This window comes from Tympanuchus pallidicinctus, unplaced genomic scaffold (assembly GCF_026119805.1).
Source record: "Tympanuchus pallidicinctus isolate F22 unplaced genomic scaffold, pur_lepc_1.0 scaffold3, whole genome shotgun sequence".
In the NCBI taxonomy this organism is placed as follows: domain Eukaryota; kingdom Metazoa; phylum Chordata; class Aves; order Galliformes; family Phasianidae; genus Tympanuchus; species Tympanuchus pallidicinctus.
In genome coordinates this window covers 24,540,754-24,560,476 of record NW_026294747.1, presented here as the reverse complement: position 1 = coordinate 24,560,476, position 19,723 = coordinate 24,540,754, and the positions used below count along the sequence as shown (strand labels likewise).

At 38.4% G+C, this 19,723-nt stretch overlaps 1 protein-coding gene across 1 annotated transcript in view; it reads left to right on the top strand.

Annotated features, from left to right (window-relative positions):
- Positions 1-19,723, top strand: part of SPTBN5 (spectrin beta, non-erythrocytic 5) — a 90,758-nt gene that overhangs the window by 10,929 nt on the left and 60,106 nt on the right. Inside the window, exons 8-26 of the mRNA XM_052696232.1 lie at positions 654-1,285; positions 1,923-2,061; positions 3,609-3,841; positions 4,283-4,436; positions 5,353-5,553; positions 6,774-6,980; positions 7,902-8,093; positions 8,324-8,476; positions 8,992-9,122; positions 10,217-10,468; positions 11,123-11,410; positions 12,001-12,247; positions 13,127-13,266; positions 14,511-14,610; positions 16,207-16,377; positions 16,470-16,634; positions 17,390-17,616; positions 18,414-18,600; positions 19,066-19,266. Of these exons, the coding sequence (XP_052552192.1) occupies positions 654-1,285; positions 1,923-2,061; positions 3,609-3,841; positions 4,283-4,436; positions 5,353-5,553; positions 6,774-6,980; positions 7,902-8,093; positions 8,324-8,476; positions 8,992-9,122; positions 10,217-10,468; positions 11,123-11,410; positions 12,001-12,247; positions 13,127-13,266; positions 14,511-14,610; positions 16,207-16,377; positions 16,470-16,634; positions 17,390-17,616; positions 18,414-18,600; positions 19,066-19,266 (4,020 nt within the window). The remainder of the gene's footprint in view (positions 1-653; positions 1,286-1,922; positions 2,062-3,608; positions 3,842-4,282; positions 4,437-5,352; positions 5,554-6,773; positions 6,981-7,901; positions 8,094-8,323; positions 8,477-8,991; positions 9,123-10,216; positions 10,469-11,122; positions 11,411-12,000; positions 12,248-13,126; positions 13,267-14,510; positions 14,611-16,206; positions 16,378-16,469; positions 16,635-17,389; positions 17,617-18,413; positions 18,601-19,065; positions 19,267-19,723) is intronic.

Below are 19,723 nucleotides of genomic sequence, written 5' to 3'. Positions count from 1 at the left end.
CAACAGTCTGCTGTTGGCGTGTAAGAGAACTAAAATCTTGTCAGATGGCTTCCCACACCCAAGGTGTTGAGATTAAGAGGAGTTTATTGCATATTAACAGATAGGATAAGACTTCTCTTTTTTTGAAAGAGAATGAAAAAAATCTCACTTTGGTTCCATTGTGAAATTTCTGAAACCTCTATTTGGGACTTCTGCTTTCTTCTTTTCAGCTCTCATAGGATCTGTCAATAGTTGTCATATGCATGTTATTTATTTCAAAATTTAACCTTTTCCTAAGTTAAAAAAAAAAAAAAGAAATTAAACATTAAATAATATTTATTTGGTTGGGTTATTTTTTTTGTTTGTTTGTTTGTTTGTTTGTTTGTTTTCATGAAAGGTCATCTGGCCCCATAGGTTAAATCTAATCCTATGTGATATACATAGTGGAACTAGAACAAGTTAGATTGTCTTTAAGGTCCCTTCCAACCCAAACCATTCTATGATTGGTATAAAAATTAGATGACTGTGGCAATTTGCTTGTTAAATACTGTCTTCCTGACATATACTGTTCTGTTTGGATCCGAAGTTTTGTTTGCAATGATGTCGCACTCTGTTCACCCATCTTGGTTCATTCTGCTTCTTATGTGGCTTGTAACTTCATATTCCCATTTCAGATTGTGTTCCTCCTGAAGGAGATAGATGACTTGAAGCTTCTGTATGAGCAGATGGTCTCTGACCTCCTGAAATGGATTAAGCAGAAAGTGATTGAGCTGGATGACCGTATCTTCCCCAACTCTCTTCAGGAAATGTGGCTGCTCATGGCCAATTTCAAGACCTTCCGCACTGTGGAGAAACCCCCTAAATATCAAGATAAGGGAATGATTGAAGCTCATCTCTTCAACATCAGGACCAAGCAGAGAGCCAACAACCTACGACTATATGTGCCTCCAGAGGGGAGGACACTGCAGGATGTGGAAAAGAACTGGATTATCCTGGAAAAGGCAGAACACAACCGGGGAAAAGCACTGCAGAAGGAGATGCTGAGGCTAGAGAAGCTGGAACAGCTAGCCAGAAGGTTCCTGAAGAAGGCAGCTCTGCGTGAAGCTTATTTGGAAGACATGAGGAAAGTGATTGGAAAGCAAGACTTCTGGCCAGAGAGCATAGACAGGATGGAAGCTGCCAGTAAGAAGCTGGAAGCCATTGTGGCAGATGTACTCCCCAGGAGAGAACGTTTCGCAGATTTGGCCGAAATGGCAACAGTCATCAGCCAGAATAACTACCACAGCAAAGATCAAATTGTGAAGAAGTGAGTGGTGGTCTTGAGACCGTGTGGTGGTGGAGGTTGAAATTATTTTAATTTTTTTTTACATAGACAAAAAAAAAAAAAAAAAAAGTGGCTATGGATCAAAGCTCTTCTCCTCATTAGTAGAACTGGCAGGAATTTCCTCTACCCATGAACTGTTTCAGCAGTTAAATGTTTTGTCTTATGTTTGTTTGGTTTGATTTTGCTTCAATGATCAAAACTTGGACTGATTTCAAGTGAAAAATAGTTCTGAGGTTTTTTAATCTGTATATGAAAATATTTGTTCTACCAAAATCCTATATTCCATCAAACATACTTAGAAAATGTATACTGCTTTTTCCTCAAAATCAACACAGTGTGCAGTTTGGGAGATACAGATTTTTTAACTCACAAAGTCTTCCCAAGTTGATTCCAGTTCTCAAGTTTTGAGAAATTATGTCTTCTCTGATTATCTGTACATCCTGACTTAGGACTTGTCCTAAAAATACTTCACCTGTTTTTCAGTTGTGACCTGCACTCCTCCACAAGTAACTTGTCTTATGTGTGTTCATTTATCTCCTCTAAAACTGTGAGAACTGGGAATTTTTACTCATAAGGCCTGATTTTGATCCAACCTGATCATCTCTCTCCTCCTTTGTAGGGAAAACAGCATTTCGAAGGAATGGCAAGATCTTCTGGATCAGCTGCAGAAACGACAACACTCCCTGAGTACAATGCAGGAGATTCTAGCCCTCCTGAGGGACATTGATGCCATAATGGAGGAGCTGAAAGAGCTACAGGTACTGAGCTCCCTCCAACAGCACACAGCTCACACTGTTAACAATGTGTGTCCCTAAACAAACCCTCATATTCAAGGAGTTGTGCACTCACTCTCTGGTACCAACAAAAAATAAGTCTATCAGTTATAGAGAAAAAACGCTGGTTTTGCTTAGATGCCTAACTTTGGGTTTCAGTTCAACATTGCTGGTATCTATACAGAGAAAAAAAAAAAAAAAAAAAAAATACAGTCCTTGTTGCAAGAACTCTCTCTAATCAGAAGGTGAAATATGGTATTACCGCTACAGGTTCAAATTATGTTGTAAAATAAAGATCGTACCTCTCTCACCTAAATTTAGAAATCTGAAGGCAAAAGTTGAAAAAAAACAAAACAAAATAAACAAACAAACAAACAAAAAATCAACAATCTTCCCTTTCCAGGCAACTACACTGAATCACTTTCTGGAAGTAACTCTTTTTATTTTGTTTATATATTTATAGAGTTGGAAAGTAGCTCAGGCAAGCACCTGGGTTTCATCTACTAAAACCTATGAAAGACAAAAGTTCCACTGCAAAACGCACAATGCTCACTTTTAAGAAGAGTTTTCAAGTATTACCAGAGTGTCAGAACTCAGTCTTCTCTTTATCATAGGAAATAACTGCTTTCATATTAATTTTGTAGCGGCAGACAACATTCATCCTTTGGTGTTGCCTTGTCTTACTTAAAGAGAGAAAAATCCTACAACTGCAGGCTGCGTTGTATCTAAGTTGAAAGGATAAACAGGTTATATGAAGGTGTGAATTTCAAATTAAAGATAAGAGGTATCTGATAGTTATGAATCTATTTGTTCAAGTATTAGTCAGCAAAAACTTCTAATGGTAGTGACATTGTTGGAACCATGATAGCCTGAGAATATGAGAAGAAAGATCAATAGAAAAGACAACACTCTGTTAGAATAATTGATACAATTAGAAAGAGGACAGACAGTAAAGCATGCAGTACCTTCGTTGGGACCAATAGTAAGAACTAAGTACTTACTACTATATTTGACTTCATTATCTGAATAACAAAAAATAGTAAGTACTTCACGCTCAGTATGACCATACTGGTACGAAGTACTTATCAAGTAATGAAAATTATTAATTATTTACCTGGCAAAGTCAAGTAAGTTTATCAAACAAATAACCTCATGGTCAAAACATACCATTCAACGCTGTAGAATTCTCCAAACACAGACTGAATCCATCCGCCTGCAGATGGATGTATATAGAAAAGGGCTGTTTTGTGCACACAAATCCTGAAACCTTAAATGCTTACCTAACAAACATAACTTAGTTGTGAAAACAGTTATTTGAAGAGAACATTTCTTGCTCTGCAGATGATAGAATCTCTGGATTGTTGCTGTTACCTTGTGAAACTGAAATAAAAGTATTTTTAGCTTTACATAGCTGACAGAATTCTTTTACATTTAGAAGTTATCGGAGTCAACAGGAAGCTTTCAACCAATTTCTTTGTACCAATCCCTCGGATGCACTCTGTAAATGCCTTTTTTTCTTACTTTGTTTGCAGGCACTAGTGAATTCCCAGGACTGTGGGAAGCAGCTCCTAGAAGTAGTAGATTTGCTTCAAAAGCACAACTTGATTGACTTGCAGATCTCTTCCTATGATGATAGACTGACACACATAACTCAAAGGACAGCAGAAATCAGCAAGGACAGCACGGTTAAAGCAGAAGTGCTTTATGCAAAAGTTCCAATGCTTCGTCAGCTATATCAGAACCTTATGGCTCAGAGCAGAACACGGTAGGACTGATTATGGTTCCTTGGTTCTGATTAAGGTGGTCAGTTAATCCCATAATCAGAGGACTCTACTTCCTCACATTTGAAAATTTCCTTTTCTCCATTTATAGAGGCATTAAACAAGCAATTTGAGTGATTTTATTACAGCTGTCTCAAAGAGATTACTCACCTCCATAGCTAAAAAATAACTTCATTCTTAGTTTTTCTTATGGTTTGCTTTATGTGTAGTATGAATAGCATATTGTTATCTCCTTGTCTCCTAGAAGACAAAGAATATTTAGTTTTGTTTCCCTTGCTCTCTTGCATAAATAAATCAAATGATGACAAAGAAGAATTAGATATTCCAATTTTGGGTTTTCAAAGTTCTGAAGTTTATGCTATTCTGTAGCATTATCTCCTTGGGATCCTAATTGTGACTTGGTTATGTTGTTTTCTTCGTTTCAGAAAATCCCAGCTAGAGGAGGCTTTGAAGCTCTTTGAATTCTTCCGTGACTGCAAAGAAGAAGAATCATGGATCTCTGAGAAATGGAAAATAGCAAGAACAACAACGTTAGGGAAAGATGTCAGCCAGATTACAGCTTCCATTCAGAAGCACAAGGTATATTACTTTGCTGGTAGTGTCTATTCTTTGCATTGTAGCACAATTTTAGAACATCTATGTTCTTCAGACCATGCAGCAGTTATAAGAAATCAAACCAGCCATTAGCTCAAGTATCATCACCAGTATGTGGAATTTTTTTTAAGACAATGTGCAGGGTGGGTATTTTTCCCAGGAGGAGACAGAAAGCGTAGAGAAGCACTTTATCTTATACCGGGGCCTCTCCTGGGCTACATGAAGATACTGGACTAGTTACTATCTCATGTTGGTGAATGGGAAGGAAAAATAAATTGTTAAGTTTTGCTTTTCCCAACACCTCTCCTGATGGTGGGGAAAGAGAAGAGCTGGTGGAAAAAAAATCAATGATAACCAGAATCATGATGAAAGCTGCATGGATAGCACTGCGTGAGTTGTATAGAAATTACCACTCCTGAGAGCTTGCTATAAGCTAATGCCACAAGTCTGGCTGCTGCCTTTTTCTGACATAGAATCATTATAAACAAGTATAGAGATCTGTGGACGTGAGTGACAAAACTGAAGCAGAAGCCTCTTGGGCAGACTTACTATGCAGGTGTATTTGGTTTTGTATTTGCTAGTTTTGTATATGCTAGGAAAGCATAAGAGTGCTGAATTGGTGGACCACAGATAAATATCTCCCTCAGAGAAGATGGCATAGCAAATTTGCCTTTGCACAGAAGTTAAAAAAAAAAAAAAAAAAAAAAAAAAAGACAATTACTTATACGTGGGGAGCAAAGGCCAATCATCCCAGGGCTTAGGGAAAAAACATGGGCACAGGTAAGACACAGGGCTCTTTCAAAGATGCGTGTATTGTAGTAGCTGAGAATCTGAATCCCCCTTTATGCTCTTAGCTGGCAGTGAGTGAGTTGTGTTCATGTTTCTCCCATCCCTCTGCTAGGCTCTTGAAGCAGAATGCAACTCACACAGGGCCATTTGCGCAGATGTTATGAAGAGGGGCTGGGATCTGAGCCAGAAGAACCCTACACATGAGGAGGACATCCAGAAACAGAGAGATAAACTCCAAATGTTGTGGCAGCAGCTCCAGGATGAGGTGGCAAATCGCAAAAACCGTCTGCAGGCAGCAGCTCTCATCAAACAGGTAAGCAGGTCTTGCTGTGACGCATGGATTGAATGGGGGACACAGATGTGGTTCACTTCTGTCTCCTGTCCCTGCATACAGGGCAACAGCAAAATGAAGCTTTCAGGTGCCAGTCTTCAAAAAGAAATCTCCATGATTCAGTCTTATCCCTTCTGCAAGCCTGCCAGACAGGAGATTTGAGTGGTTTGTGCCTAGCAGAGAACTGTGGCTGGGGGTTGCTCTCTGTTAAAAACTCTTATGGAAATAGTTCACCTAACCTTGCTTATGCACAGTAAATTTTGAAGGTGGGATCTGGGCAGCTGTGTGACATTTTTCTTACAACAACAACAAAACACCATTAATCTCAAATACAGAGAATCCCAACAACAAAACAAATACACCAGAAGACTTGGATCTACTGTGAACTTTTTCAAAATCTGGGAAATATCTGACTGTTCTATTCTGATCTCTGCAGATCTTTTACATGAACAAACATTAACACATCTGCAGATAGAGAGTTCTTATAAAATCAGCATTCAAAAATCACATTGCCGTATTTCAAGTATTATTGCTGCTGTCCCTTTTTTGCATCTATCCTCAGTCTGTTTCCCCCATGAGCTCCTTGAACAAAACTTAACAGCTTTGTTCTTGACAAAATCTAAATTCTTTCTCCATCTATAAGCTTACCATCATTATGGTGATTTACTTCTTTCTTTTCTCTTATTACTATGTTGTTGTTTTTTTAATTTGTTCTGTTGTGCCTTTATTTTTTATCTCAAAATGTTGTGGGTTTTTTTTTTTGTTTGTTTGTTTGATTGTTCTACTACTATAGCAAGGCAATTTACAGGGGAAAAAAGATTTTGCTGAAGGTATTGATTTATTGTTCTCTGCTAGTTATTCTTTATATCCAATGTTGTTAATCAGCATAAACCTTTTTTTAGGTGTTCTTTGTTCTTTGAAGGGTAGTAGCAAGGCAATATTTGAATCTATTTATTCAATGTTATAATATGAATTATCTGTTCTTGATATGATTATGAAATACATCAATGATTCATAGCTGTGTAGCCACTTTATTTATAGCTGTCACAACACCTGGAAGTAACCTTATAGGTCTACAGACCTGATGACATTTCTGCCCTGTTTATTGTTATTTAATTAAAAAAAAAAAAAAAAAAAAAAAGAGTTGTGTGTGATACTTTCAGGACGAGACCCAGCATTTTCTTCTACTCTGTTCCCTTCAGTACTTTGCTGACATCGATGAAGCAAACTCATGGTTGCAAGAAAGGCAACCCCTTCTGGCCAGCAAGGACTATGGAAAAGATGAATCAAGTGCTGAAGCATTGTTGCATCGTCATTTGCGCCTGGAAAAGGAGATTGCAGCCTACTCCACAGAGATGAGGCGCCTGAAAGACCAGGCTGTCATTGCAGCAGAGCAAGCTCCAGCTGCAGTAAGTAGGTTAGGGATTGTGTCAGTCTTTGTTCCTTTGTTTTGTAACTATTGTAGCTGGCTAGAAATTTCACAGGGAATATTTTCCAGTGGGAAAACAATGTTCTAATGTTATCTAAACTTCTTCCTAGTAGGGCACCAGTTTCAATAGAATTTTAATTTGTAAACAAAGTGAACTAAATCTTGTTAAGTTTGAATCCATGCACTTCAGAATAGAGTAGGCTATGTTTTAAAATTATATCTCCTGTCATAGCTTTGTAGCATTATACTATGGAAATAATATGAAAATGAATTGTTTTTGAATGATATATTTTTATTTTACCCAAACACAAGATTCCAAGTTGTCTAAAAAAGAGCTTTTTTTTTTTTTTTTTTTTTTTTTTCCAATTACAACTATTCAGGAGGAATACTGAATTAGGATGGAATCAAATTTTTAGATAGCAATGGCCACTTTTAGCCTATCTCAGGGTTCTGTGAAATGCTAAAATATGCTTATGTGTATTATTTTCTTCTGCTGTTCTTCACAAATTTTTGTCACTCTTGATTCTCATAACAGTATTCATTTAAACTGGCAAAAATCTGCAGTAGGTTGCACATTCTGTGGTTTGTTAGCAGTTTTAGAAGTTAAGAAAACTGGACACTGATGTTGGCACAAAATGAGAACTTTTAGTGAATCAAAGTATTTTAAACTGAGCTAAATAAAACCACTTCATTCAATGTAAATGAAGCATTTTTTGGTTAGTTTGTTGACTATTTCAATACAAATTAAAAAGGAAATAACATAAAAAAATCCTGGAAGCATTTTGTTAGAGGGTCAGAATGTAGTGATTTGAACTGGTAAGTCCAAATTTTCTGTATATGTAAAATTTTTGTCCAAATTAGAAATATTAATCCTCTGATTCTGTTAAATTTTGCACAACAGATGGTGAAGACAGAAGCCCCAAGTGACTTAAATCAAAAGACAACTAAGCTACCGTTCAGTCGAACCTGGACTACCTCTGAATCTGCACTTCCTGGAAGCTCTGGTTTAGATGTTCATTTTGTTCCAGAGAACATTTGGAAGACCCAAGATGAAATAGACTCACTTTATGAAAACCTACAGAGCATGGCTGAGGTACAATACCTCCATTCATGTTTTGTGCTTCTCTTATGCTTTTAAATCAATGTTGCTCTGGGGAGAAATATTTTGAGCTCAAGGTAATATAATGTGTTCTCTATCAGCAGTACTTGGCAAAACTACCAAGCTACCATCCGTGTATTTTAGTTAATTTAAATGAAAGGATGTTTTTCCCTCTAAAAGCAAGGTAGTTATTACAGCAACAAAATTCTTCATCTGTTTTACAGGACAGAAAAAAGGCTTTGGAGGAGATGATTGGATATTACCGCTTCTGTAGCTCCTGTGAAGCATTTCAGTCATGGATGAGAGAAAAGGAGAACATTTTTCGGACTCTTCAGCCTCAAGCGGACAACGTGGAAGTCATGCAACAAAAATATCAGGTATCCTCTTTCCGTACTTATAAATGATGCGTTTTAAATCAGACTGACCTTGGGAGAATGGAAAAAGTTGAGTAACTAAGTTTTTGAGCATTTTTCATTCATTGCAATGTATGGTGCTCTGCGTAAATCAGATACTTCTTTGGTATAAACTGTGCCAACCTTACTGAAGCTGATGTCCGTTTAACTTCTGTGGATATGATATTATGGTACAAATATTGGGGTATGAAAGGATTCTTTTTTGTGGTTTATGTTATGGCACTTTAAGAAAAAAGGCACTTGCATCCCTATGGAGTTGGGCATATGCGTACGTGTAGTTTGTACACCAGGAGAGATCTTGAGTATAGGGGAAATGCGGGTGCAGGTCTGCATTGTGTCAGCGGGCAGGAAGATGAACAGCAAGGTACAAAAGTCACCTGACAAAGTGGAAAATGAATGTATATGGAAAATATCAAGAACAGGATCCATAGAACTGGAAAAATCTCAAGTTCAGCATTCTTGTATCTTTTCTATTTTAGAGTTTTTTAACAGAACTGGCTGCAGGGAAAGGCCAACTGGGAGAAATTGAAAGCTTAGCTACTAAATTTGGAAAGAACAGTCCTGGCAAATACACTGAGATCCAGATTTGGCTGGAAGAAATCAATGCCAGGTAAAGGCGCTACTGGTAAAATAGAGAATACTTTTTGTGATGGCCATTGGAGAATCGACTTTTGCATGCCTGATCTGAACTACACTGAATTTAAGCCTGATAAATTACTAAATCCCAGAATTTGGATGAGGGGAGGATTTTAAATGTACTTGAAGTTTGCTCTTTCGGTTGCAGCAGTCACCACCAGACACAGAATGGTACAAAGTGGCAGGGGCTGCTCCGTGGGGTCAGCAGGGGTCCAGGACACATTTAGCAGGGACTGTGGCTGGGCTGAGGCAGGACTGTGATGCAGCGGGACTGCACTTTAGGCCAACCCCTAGCACAGTCTCTCATAAAAGAAGCTCCTAAGGGCTGAGGTCAGACCTGGCAACTCCCAAAACCTGGGGTTTTCATAGGGATGTTGGAAGGGGACAAGTTCAGACAACCTGAGTTGACTGCCATAGTGCAGCAAGACCTTGCTGTCCTGTATGGAATGGGGAACTGGGAGCTAAGGTGAGAGGCCTTGGCAGGAAAGGCTAGTCCCATAGGGAATTGAACAGGAAAGACCCAGGATGATAACTAGCATTAGACGTGAGTCTCAACAGTCCCTACTGTCATTTGCAGGAATGGGGTAGCCCTCGGCTGCACTAGCTGCCCTGTGCCTGATATCTTGCTTCCAGGACTTTGGAATGACCTCGCAGTGAGATAGTGCTTAGGGTGAGGATGCTGTTCACTATCACTGAAAGGAACACAAAATCCTATTTGACTTCACCAAGTAGCTTCGTACCTGTTGTATTCGTGTTCCCGTAAACTACCCAGCTGGAACTGTGAGGCACTGCTGGGTCTCACTTTGACCAGTGTTGTTCATTTACATTGTGTTTAGGGTTTTTGATCACCTGAGCTAGATTCACTTGTTTGAGATATCACTGAGATGAACTTTGAGGTTGAAGTACTGGCTTTCTCCTCAGTCCACTGAAATCCCAGAAACAAATCTCACACTTGCAAAAAATCTGTATAACAAAGGCTATAAAATGAATCTATTTTTTAGGTGAAGGCAAATTCTGGAGTAGTGACTGAAGCTACATGTAAGTAATTGTGTTCTCTCTCCCTCCAAGGTGGGAACACATGGAATCTCTGAAGGAGGAGAAGGGCTCAGAACTGATCGGAGTGGCTGATGTGAGGACATTTCTTGAGGACTGCCAGAGTATAGAAGTGCTACTGCAAGACAAGATGGGCCAGCTCAGGGATCTGGAACCAGGGAACTTACCTGCTGGGCTGGAGTCAGACAAGCGCAAACTGTCTGCAGTTGAGAGAGAAGTCCTAGTGATGGAGAGGAAAATTGAATACTTGAGGAGTGTTGCAAAATCGTAAGGAGCCTGCTCTTTGTTTTCGTATTCTATACTAATTGTCTAAGATGACACTGTAAAGAGAATGAGCAGCCTTTGAAATTTCCCTTGAAGTATCTTTTAAGCTGCTTGAGGAACCAACTTGCCCATTGGATTGAGGTCCTCTCTCTTGAGTATGCTTGGTGAAGTGGCTGTTTCAGGCTTTGCTGCTGTGGAAAGAATGTGTAAATACAGCAAGACTGTGACTTTATCAAGTTACCTGCACTAATGGGATTTACTTGCACATTTTGAAATAGGTATAATTTAGGAAGTGAAAGGGGATCATCAGGGGAAACAAAGATGAAGGAAGAATAGCTGGCAATTGTGCACTACAGTTTGAATTTCAAAATGTAAAGCTTTTCAGTTCTTTGAGTCTTCTATACTTTCATGATGTATATATATAACTGAACCACAAGAATGTTATCAGTCTTTAAAGAGTCTTTAAAGTGCATTTTCTGTGGTACAATGTTTTCACGCAGATGTTTTTTGCTAGTTTGGAGTATTTGGTGCCTTATCTGACCTTCTTTTTAACAAAAGTGTAAATATCCAAATTTATTACTTTTAAAGGGCATTGGTTCAAGCTTCAAATTTCTGAAGCTGTTCTTCCCATTTTTTCTGTTCTACTTCTTGCTATAGTATTAAGGACACCAACCCTGCAGAGAGCAAGGCCATCACAGAGCAGGTAGAGTACATGGAAAGGCTTCTGGTAAACCTCAAGTTAGAGACCCAAAGGAAGCGTGACCTTCTGCAGCAGGCCCAAAATCAACAGTCCTTCCTGCAAGACAGCCGCAGGCTCCTGCTGTGGGCAGAAGGCATCAGGGAGAAGCTGAGAAGTGAAGAAATGGGTGTGGATGTGGCTTCTGCAGAGCAACTGCTGAGGGAACATCAGGACCTTCTGAAAGAAATAAGGTCTCAGAAGGAAAGGTAGGCTGGGCTGAGCAGAATGGGATGATATTTCAACAACACCATGAAGATGAAGATGAAACATATATTGTGTATATAGATTATGTATGAAAGTTATGCTGTTTATTTAAATGCTCGTGGAATTTAGAGTCAAAACAAAACTGCTGAATGCAAAATCCAGTTAGCTGTTGCATTCTTGCACTGATGTCAAGACATGTCTGTTGGAGTAGATTTTCACAAGCTCTCTTGACACTGAATAATGCCACCTGCACTTCCCTTAGTTCTTCCCTTCCTATGCTTTATGTTTTCAGATGCCATGGTTTTCAGTCCTATTGTTCTGCAGCATTATAAAGTTCTAGACATAATGTTGGCCCTTCTTGCTCATTTAATGGGAAAGTCTACTTGCATGGCGACTTATACAGAAATCTTACCTACCACCTCCAGCCTGTATCCCTGAGCAAACAACTACATGCAATGTGTAGTGTACAACAATGGCTAGTAGGGAAAGATCAAGAGGGAGGGAGGGCAGCTTAGTGTTTACTGCTGTGTACTGTATAAGATAATTAATATATTCACATGCACTAAGGTCTTAATTTTCATTCTCTGGGAAGATTTGTGCAGCTAGAGGAGCTTGGGCACAAAGTAATCCAAAACCAACCCAGTAACAGTAGGACCAGAGATGTTCACCTGTCTGTGGAGAGGCTTGCCCAGGAGAACAAAGAGCTGGAAAATATGTGGGAACACCGATGGAAAAAGCTGCAGGATGGCTTGGAATTACAGAAGTTCAACAGGGAGGGAGACCGTATCAATGCTGCCCTTTCTAGCCATGAGGCTTTTCTCCGGGGTGATGATCTTGGGGTATGTACAGCAGCTGATCTTGTTTCTTTCTGCTTCACATCCAGGTAGTCACACATTTTTCTTAATTAGTCCAGCTTCCTCATTCTTATAGCCATGGCATCTTCAAACTTTGAAACTAGGCTGTCAGTTTTTTATTTGTGTTCTTATGTCCTTACTCATCATAATGAAAATTAGGCTTGGCACAAAAGCATTTCAGAAAGCAACTAGAGTTGTGATTTGTTGCTGTGTTTGCGTGACAGATGATTTAGATACAACTGAGTCACAAACTGGGTGTCTAATGCAAAAAAAAAAAAAAAATTAAAATTAAAAAAAATAAAAAAGGTTTTGAGGCTTAAACATAATTAATATTTTTTCATTGAAATAGAAACCTGAGCTTAAATAAATTCTTTTTTTTTTTTTCTTTTCATTGAATATTTTAAAAATGTTAAAGCAATGAAGGGGAACAAAAAAAAAAAAAAAAAAAAACAACAAATGTAGACAATATTCACGAGATCATTAAAGGACGAAGATACCTTTTATATTTTCAGTTGAAAGAGTTTGTTATTTTGGGACTAACTAAATGGAATACAGATGTGCTTATTATGGATATAGTAGCCCAGATGCAGAATACAGATTTTCTTAAAAAGTGGAAATGGAACCATAACGTAGGAACAACCATATGACAGGTTAAACAGATATGTCACAAGCCGTAGCATATCTATTGCTTATTTATAGGCTGTATATACACACAGTGTATTATGCATAATTCCATTGCTAAATGTATCGTGTGTCTATCTCTGAAAGAGAAGAGGGAAAGTAAGGACAAGTATTTTTTTCATTGCTACAGGAAAAGCATACAGCCAATGAAATACTTGATCAAATTTTCTTTCTTAAATGCAGGATCATGTAGATGCTGTTCGAAGCCTGCAGAAGCAACATCAGGAATTTGAACAACTGCTAATGGTGCTAAAGAGACGAATTGAAGCATTTAATGAAAATGGGACAGACCTGATAGAAAGTGGGCACTTTGCATCACACATGTAAGTGCAGACTCCCTCCCTTCCTCCTTTTTGTTCAAAGGGGGAGGTAGAAAAAAACAGTAATTCCACTGGAAGCATTTAGTGTTGTTAAACAATCGGATCAACATTAAAATCTTTTCTCTCAGGCAGGATTCAGTTGATCTCTAAGGATAAGGGGTAACAGATTCAAAGTAGAAAAGAGGGTAGATTTAGATTACATATCAGGAAGCAATTATTTACAATGAGGGTGGTGAAGCACTGTTACAGATTGCCTAGAAAAGTCATCAATGCTCCACCCTCAGAGATGTTCAAGGTCAGGATAAAAGGGTCTTTAAGCAACTTGGTCTAGTGGGACATGTCCCTGGGGGGAGCTGGAACCAGATGATCTTCCAGCCCAAAACACTGATGTGATTCCAGGCTGTGATCCCTTAAAATAGGGTAGGGAAAAGGGTATTTTTCAAAAAGATACAAACATCCTATGCTCTCAGGACAAGTGAGTGTAATGAGTTAGGTTAAAAGTGGCATTTTACAGAACACTAGAATAATCATTTATTATAAACTAGTAGTATTAAAACCTTTTTAACATAAATAGGTGAATGAATACATTAAATGTCAGCATAATTAAAATTTTCTCTCATGTATTAGAACTAATATATTTGCTGTTAAAAAGTTATTCAAAACTTTGTTAGGAAATAATAACACATCAGGAACAGCTTCATATTGTAGTGGAAGCTGAAGTGTCATTTATAAATTCACTGGAGTCCAGTAAGAGGACCTCTGCATAAATAAAAATCAGAAATATAGGTTCAGAATGGATATCTTGGGTCAAATGGTCCATGATTTGTCATTACAAATGATAACATCTTGAAAATTTCCTCCACAAATTCATAAAACTACTCTTAAAACCAGGTATCTTGCCAGCTCTACTATCATTATAGGACTATTCCAGAGCCTCACTGCACTTGTATCACAGATAAAATTACTCTTTATGGTGGAATATTTGGGTAGAATAAAGGCCTAGGTGTTTTAGTCAAACATACATGACTGCAATTCACTAATGGAACATAGCTGTAGAAAAGGAAAAGGTAGCTAGAAAGCAGTATCTGGTTTTCAGATTAGCCACACAAGGTCGTATGACAGGGCTGTATATTCCTTCCATCAACAAATGTGTGAACTAAATTGCAATCATATGATGCTAATGTGTACTAAAGAATTGTGAAGCCATATGATCATTACAACATTGAACTTACTCTTTTTATTGGTAGTATTAAAGAAAGAATTGCTACACTTCGGCAAAGATGGGAACGGCTGATAGAAAGCAATTCCAAGAGAAAACAGAGATTATTGGATTCCCTGCAGCTGCAGGTAAAATGACAGAATGTGCAGATTTAGTCAAGCATCTGTGAAGTAAGCTTACTGTTTGTCTTTGTATGGGACACATTTCAAACGTTTTTACTACAGCTCACTTTCCACTTTCCCTTTGACTGTGAGACAGAAAATGTCACTTTCCAAGGAGAAGGTGATGTGTAGGGGTTATATCTTACTGAACTATAACCATAGCAAAACTAAAAGCAAAAAATTGAGAAATCAAATGAAAAATATCAACAGAAAGTTCTGTCTACTGGATAAGCTTGTTCTGCTCATTACTATTTTTCTGAGTGTTAATCATTTGGCCCAAATTAACCTTTCACTCTAGATATTAACATAATTAGGGAGGATACCTTATACATTCTAACTTTTATATTAAGACTTTTTAAAAATGTTTTAAAAGCTACAGTGCATTTAGCTTAATTTGTAGTGGGCTGCCAACATAATGAAACAACTAGCTTAGATCTTCTTGCAGAAGTTTTAATGAAAGTTCACTTCCTAAACCTGGAAGGGACAATACTCGTATTTGAAGGGGCTCTTCAGAAATTAGATTACCCTTGCAGATGGAATGAAGCTCATTCATCTTCTTAGGGAAACATATTTCTAGACCAAACAACTTGCAGAAACAGGCTTCTTTTCTTACTTCATAATAAAATTCGGAGTTGGACTCGATGATCCTTATGGATTCCTTCCAACTTGTGGTACTCTATGATTCTGTACTATTTAAAGATAGTGGTGCTTCATAACCATTAATAGATAACATCTTACCCACTTCCCAAATTCCTAGTGACAGTTTGTCTTCAGAGAGATGAAGCCAGCTTCTGCTACTGCGGTGTTACCTATGCTCATTCTCTTGTGCTTAATACAGTCAATCATTCTGTGTTACAGTAGCATCAGTCAGGAGAAGATTTTTTTTTTTTTTTTGGTCAAGTTTAATACTGTTATTTGCTATATATACAGATGAATTTGCCTATGGAATTTGATTTTCCAAGGCACTTCATCCCATCTTTCTGCTGTAGATGCAAATTTTGCAACTTCACTCTACACCCTTGGATTCTATTTGCTACATTTTTTTACTGAGAATGTTTATGAATAAATGTATAGATGTTAAGTATAATTATTATTTTTTCTCTAAGGTGCCCTGCATGGAAACATCTACCAAAAACCAGTGCATAACTGGGACACACCACCTTATGCTGACTGTATACAATAATTATCATTAGTTGTACTTTTGGCAAGAATTTAGTTTCAAGTGCTGAGACACAAAGTTACACTGGAGGGTTGGACCACATGCCGTTAAAATAGTCTGTCAAAAATGCAAGTTCTTGCTTTCCATAGCATTCAATAGATTAGTAACTGTGGTAAAAAAGAGACTAGAAGATACTACTCTCAGAACTTAAGAACAACAATTCACTATCATAACTTCTTAATTAAAAGTGTTGATTATACAGAACAGCTTTCTTATGAGAATATAATACTTCTCCTAACTCTTGGAAAAAAAAAAAGCACGACTTCGTACTAGTGGCAAGAATGGACCAAAAATCCATGCCAAACTAGAATTTAAATCTATTTAATCCTATCTGTTTCTGTAAGGAGTTCAACCGTGATGCTGCTGAGCTTTTGATATGGATGGAAGAGAAATATAAGATTGCATCTGATGAATCCTATCGTGATCCAACAAATGTTCTACGCAAACTGAAGTGGCATGAGGCCGCTGAGAAAGAAATGATGGCTAATGAGAAGCACTTTGCAACACTGATAAAGGTGAAGACATTTTTGAAACAAAGTGTTCCGCCTGTTCTCAAACTTCATGACCTTGATCTAATACAAAAATGTGTTGTGCTGTGTTTTTCCAGAAAGGAAATCAGCTGATTCAAGATGACCATTATGCTGCGTCTTCTGTCCAAAAGAAGATGGCAGAGCTAGAGAAGAAGTGGAAGGAACTGTATGGGAAGATGATAGAGCGAGGTGACAAGCTAAGACAAGCCGGGCAGCAAGAACAGCTCATGGAACTGCTGCAGGTCAGGAGGTGGTGGGGTGCAGAGGGGAGGGCTAGCACAGGTACCTGGTTACTATGCTGATAAAAAATGTTCCTTGAAAAAAAGAGCAGGATATTCTGCAAATAAGAGCATGTTTTAAGGTGTTTTGACACAAGGCAGATCACTTTCAACAATCTCAGGAGAGAAAAGCCAGGCTAACCAAGTTCACTCCAAAGCTATAAGGAGGATAACAGTGCCATCACCAAGATGTAATGCTACTGAACTCAAGCTCAGCACTACATCTGGTTATCCCAGACTAAGAAACCAATCAAATCTCTCTGCAGGGCCCAAGATTGTACAAAAACACATGCCAGCTTGGAGTCAGTATGCAGGTTTGAGGCACAGTGTTATATTCAAAAAGTAATTCAGGCAAATTTTGTGAGAGGAAAAATATGCTCTGAAGCTGTTTCAGGTATTAATGTTTAATTAAACTGCTGTTGTATTGAATTTAAATGCTAAGCTTTGAAGCCATTGGAGATTTATTTGTATCCGAAGATAGTCCAAAGAGTTGGTTTTGTAGTCATGTACTTTAGTAGCTCAGAATGAAAAGTACACCAGAATGGAGAGCAAAGTAAAATATTCCCAGGAGATGCCTCTTAAGGCCACCTGTCCATGGTGTTACCAAAAAAATAAGGTAGGGATTTAAATATTGTATCCAACAAGCTGTCTTGAGAGGAGCTGAGTGACAGAAAATGTTTCAAGGTCAGTAGGAGCATGCAGTAATCCTTCCCCTGTAGGATGCCAAAAAGAAGATAGAGAAAATCGAGAAGGTTCTTCAGGAAGCAGAGACAGGCCGTGATCTGCGCTCCAGCCGCGATCTACTCAAGCAGCACAGACAGCTGGAAAATGAGACACAAGAGCTGGCAGAGAAAATGAACTCTATTGTGTCTCACGCAATGAAAATGGCTGCCAATCACTTTGACTCCCAGAGAATTCTGGATGAAACGCAAAAATACCTAAAAAGGTGAGGTATCACTCTCTTTTTATTTCCACTCCTTATGTCATATCACATATTTTGTTCCACCTTGGAATCATATTCAGGAATGACTTATCCTGTTAGTTGTGCTACAGCCGTGCTTTGGTCTATACCTGCACAGCTGCTGGACGATAGACTTCAACATCTGTTACTGGAATTTGCTTCTTGCCTGCTGCACTCCCTACTCTGGTCCTTTGGTTACCCATAGGCCATCCAGTTGCTTGCTAAAATGTGCAGTGATCAATATTCAGTAGCAGCTAACTTCCTTAAAATATCACAGGACAAGCCTTTGGCTTCAAAAGTGAAAAGCTGTTTTTTCTCTTCTTCTTGCATTTATTGTTTTTAGTCTAAATTAAAAGTTGACCAAAATTCTCTTTTTTTTTTTATCTCCAAGCAGCATTACTTAAATGTCTGGAAAGTGAAGTGTTGTAACACTGTATTCTCCTTTCAATGTAGGATTACATCAGAGTTATTAACTGAGCACTGGCACTATCTATTGCAGCAGGCATGACCTGTGCCAAGGTGTATTATGACCAAGGCTTGTGAGAATCACAGCTTCATAAAGCTTTATTTCCACTTCCATGGCCTGCTCAAATCCCTTCCATACTTGCCTTCAGTAACCTTCTGGAGTTCTTGTATATACAGCCAACACTAACCTTTGAATTTTAATTGCACAGAAGTATCCAATGTTCTGTAATCATGATTGTGATATCATAGACTAATTCCCTTGGCAGGATTGGGGTAAAGCTTTGTTTAACATATATGTTTTAATGGATGATCCCTAGGTTTGAGTCTTTGCAAGCACCTCTTGGTGAGAGGCGTAAGCTGCTGGAAGCTGCAGTGGATCTTTATGAGTTCTACCATTACCATGACATGGAGCTGAACTGGATTAATGAGCGGTTACCTATTGCCAATTCCACCAACTGTGGGAAGTCCTTGGATGTAGCTCAAAGTTTGTTGCAAAAGCACAAGGTATCTCCTTTCATCAAGCTTATGATAGCTTGTTGGCACGCTGCACATCACCACAGCCGGCAAACCAGTACCTGCATAATTCTCCTTTACCTCTGGGGAGGCTGTTACAAGAAAAATGTAGTGCAGTACTAATTGAAATATGATTCCAGCACACTGAGACGAGTGAGCAGAGTAGTGTGATTTCCAGAGCAAACAAGGAATTCCTTTAGGAGCTGCAAAATTTTCCATGTTTTACAATATTCTTATTCTGAGACAGATTATAGCTCTTCCCATTAGAAGTGGATAAAAGCTAGTGTACTTCATATTAAATAGAAAAACTAAGTTTTTGCTTTCTGCAGTGGTCTGGGTAAAATATTTTGACTCTCATGTTCTCATACTATCTTAGTTCTGTACTTACTGCACTTCACTTCTTTTTCTTCACGTATCCTTTCTTTCTTCCTCATTTTTCTTTTTTCTCATCCACAGGAATTTCAGGCAGAGGTGAATGCCCACAAACAGCAAGTCCAGCGGGTTCTGGATAAAGGAAGGACAATGATTGAAAGCCAGCACCCATCAGCACAGAAAATAAATGAGAAATGCCAGGAGCTTGTGACTGCCTGGCAGGGCCTGGAGAGAGCCTGTGAAGAAAGGATGAAGCAGCTGCAGCACTCGGTTGCTTTCCAAGAGGTACAAATTTCTCCCATAGTAGCTTTTTCAGGCAAACAAGAGGATCAAAGATTTTAAGTGAACAACAAAACAACTTAAATCTCTCCCTTTAATAGTCTTGGAATTCACTTCAGCCCAGACTCAAAAAAATAATACTGAGAGACTGACCAAGCCATTCCACTTAAAGCAAGTTAGGACTTTTGACCCTATTACTTCAACAAGATAATGGAACATAATTTTAGCCTCCTTAGAAAAAAATTACAGGCAAGTGTGCATCTGGATAATCCCAAATGTATTCAGTCTTTCATGGGTCATTTAGAGTGCAGTCACTCAGATGGCATAGGTAGATTTTTAGACATAACAATATTTGCACAACGCTCGTAGGTCCACCTGAAGTATGTGCTGTGGAAAATTTAATCATGTGGATCTTGTTTCCTTCAAATGTGTAAACACCTGTCCATACTGTAGGCTTTATGAA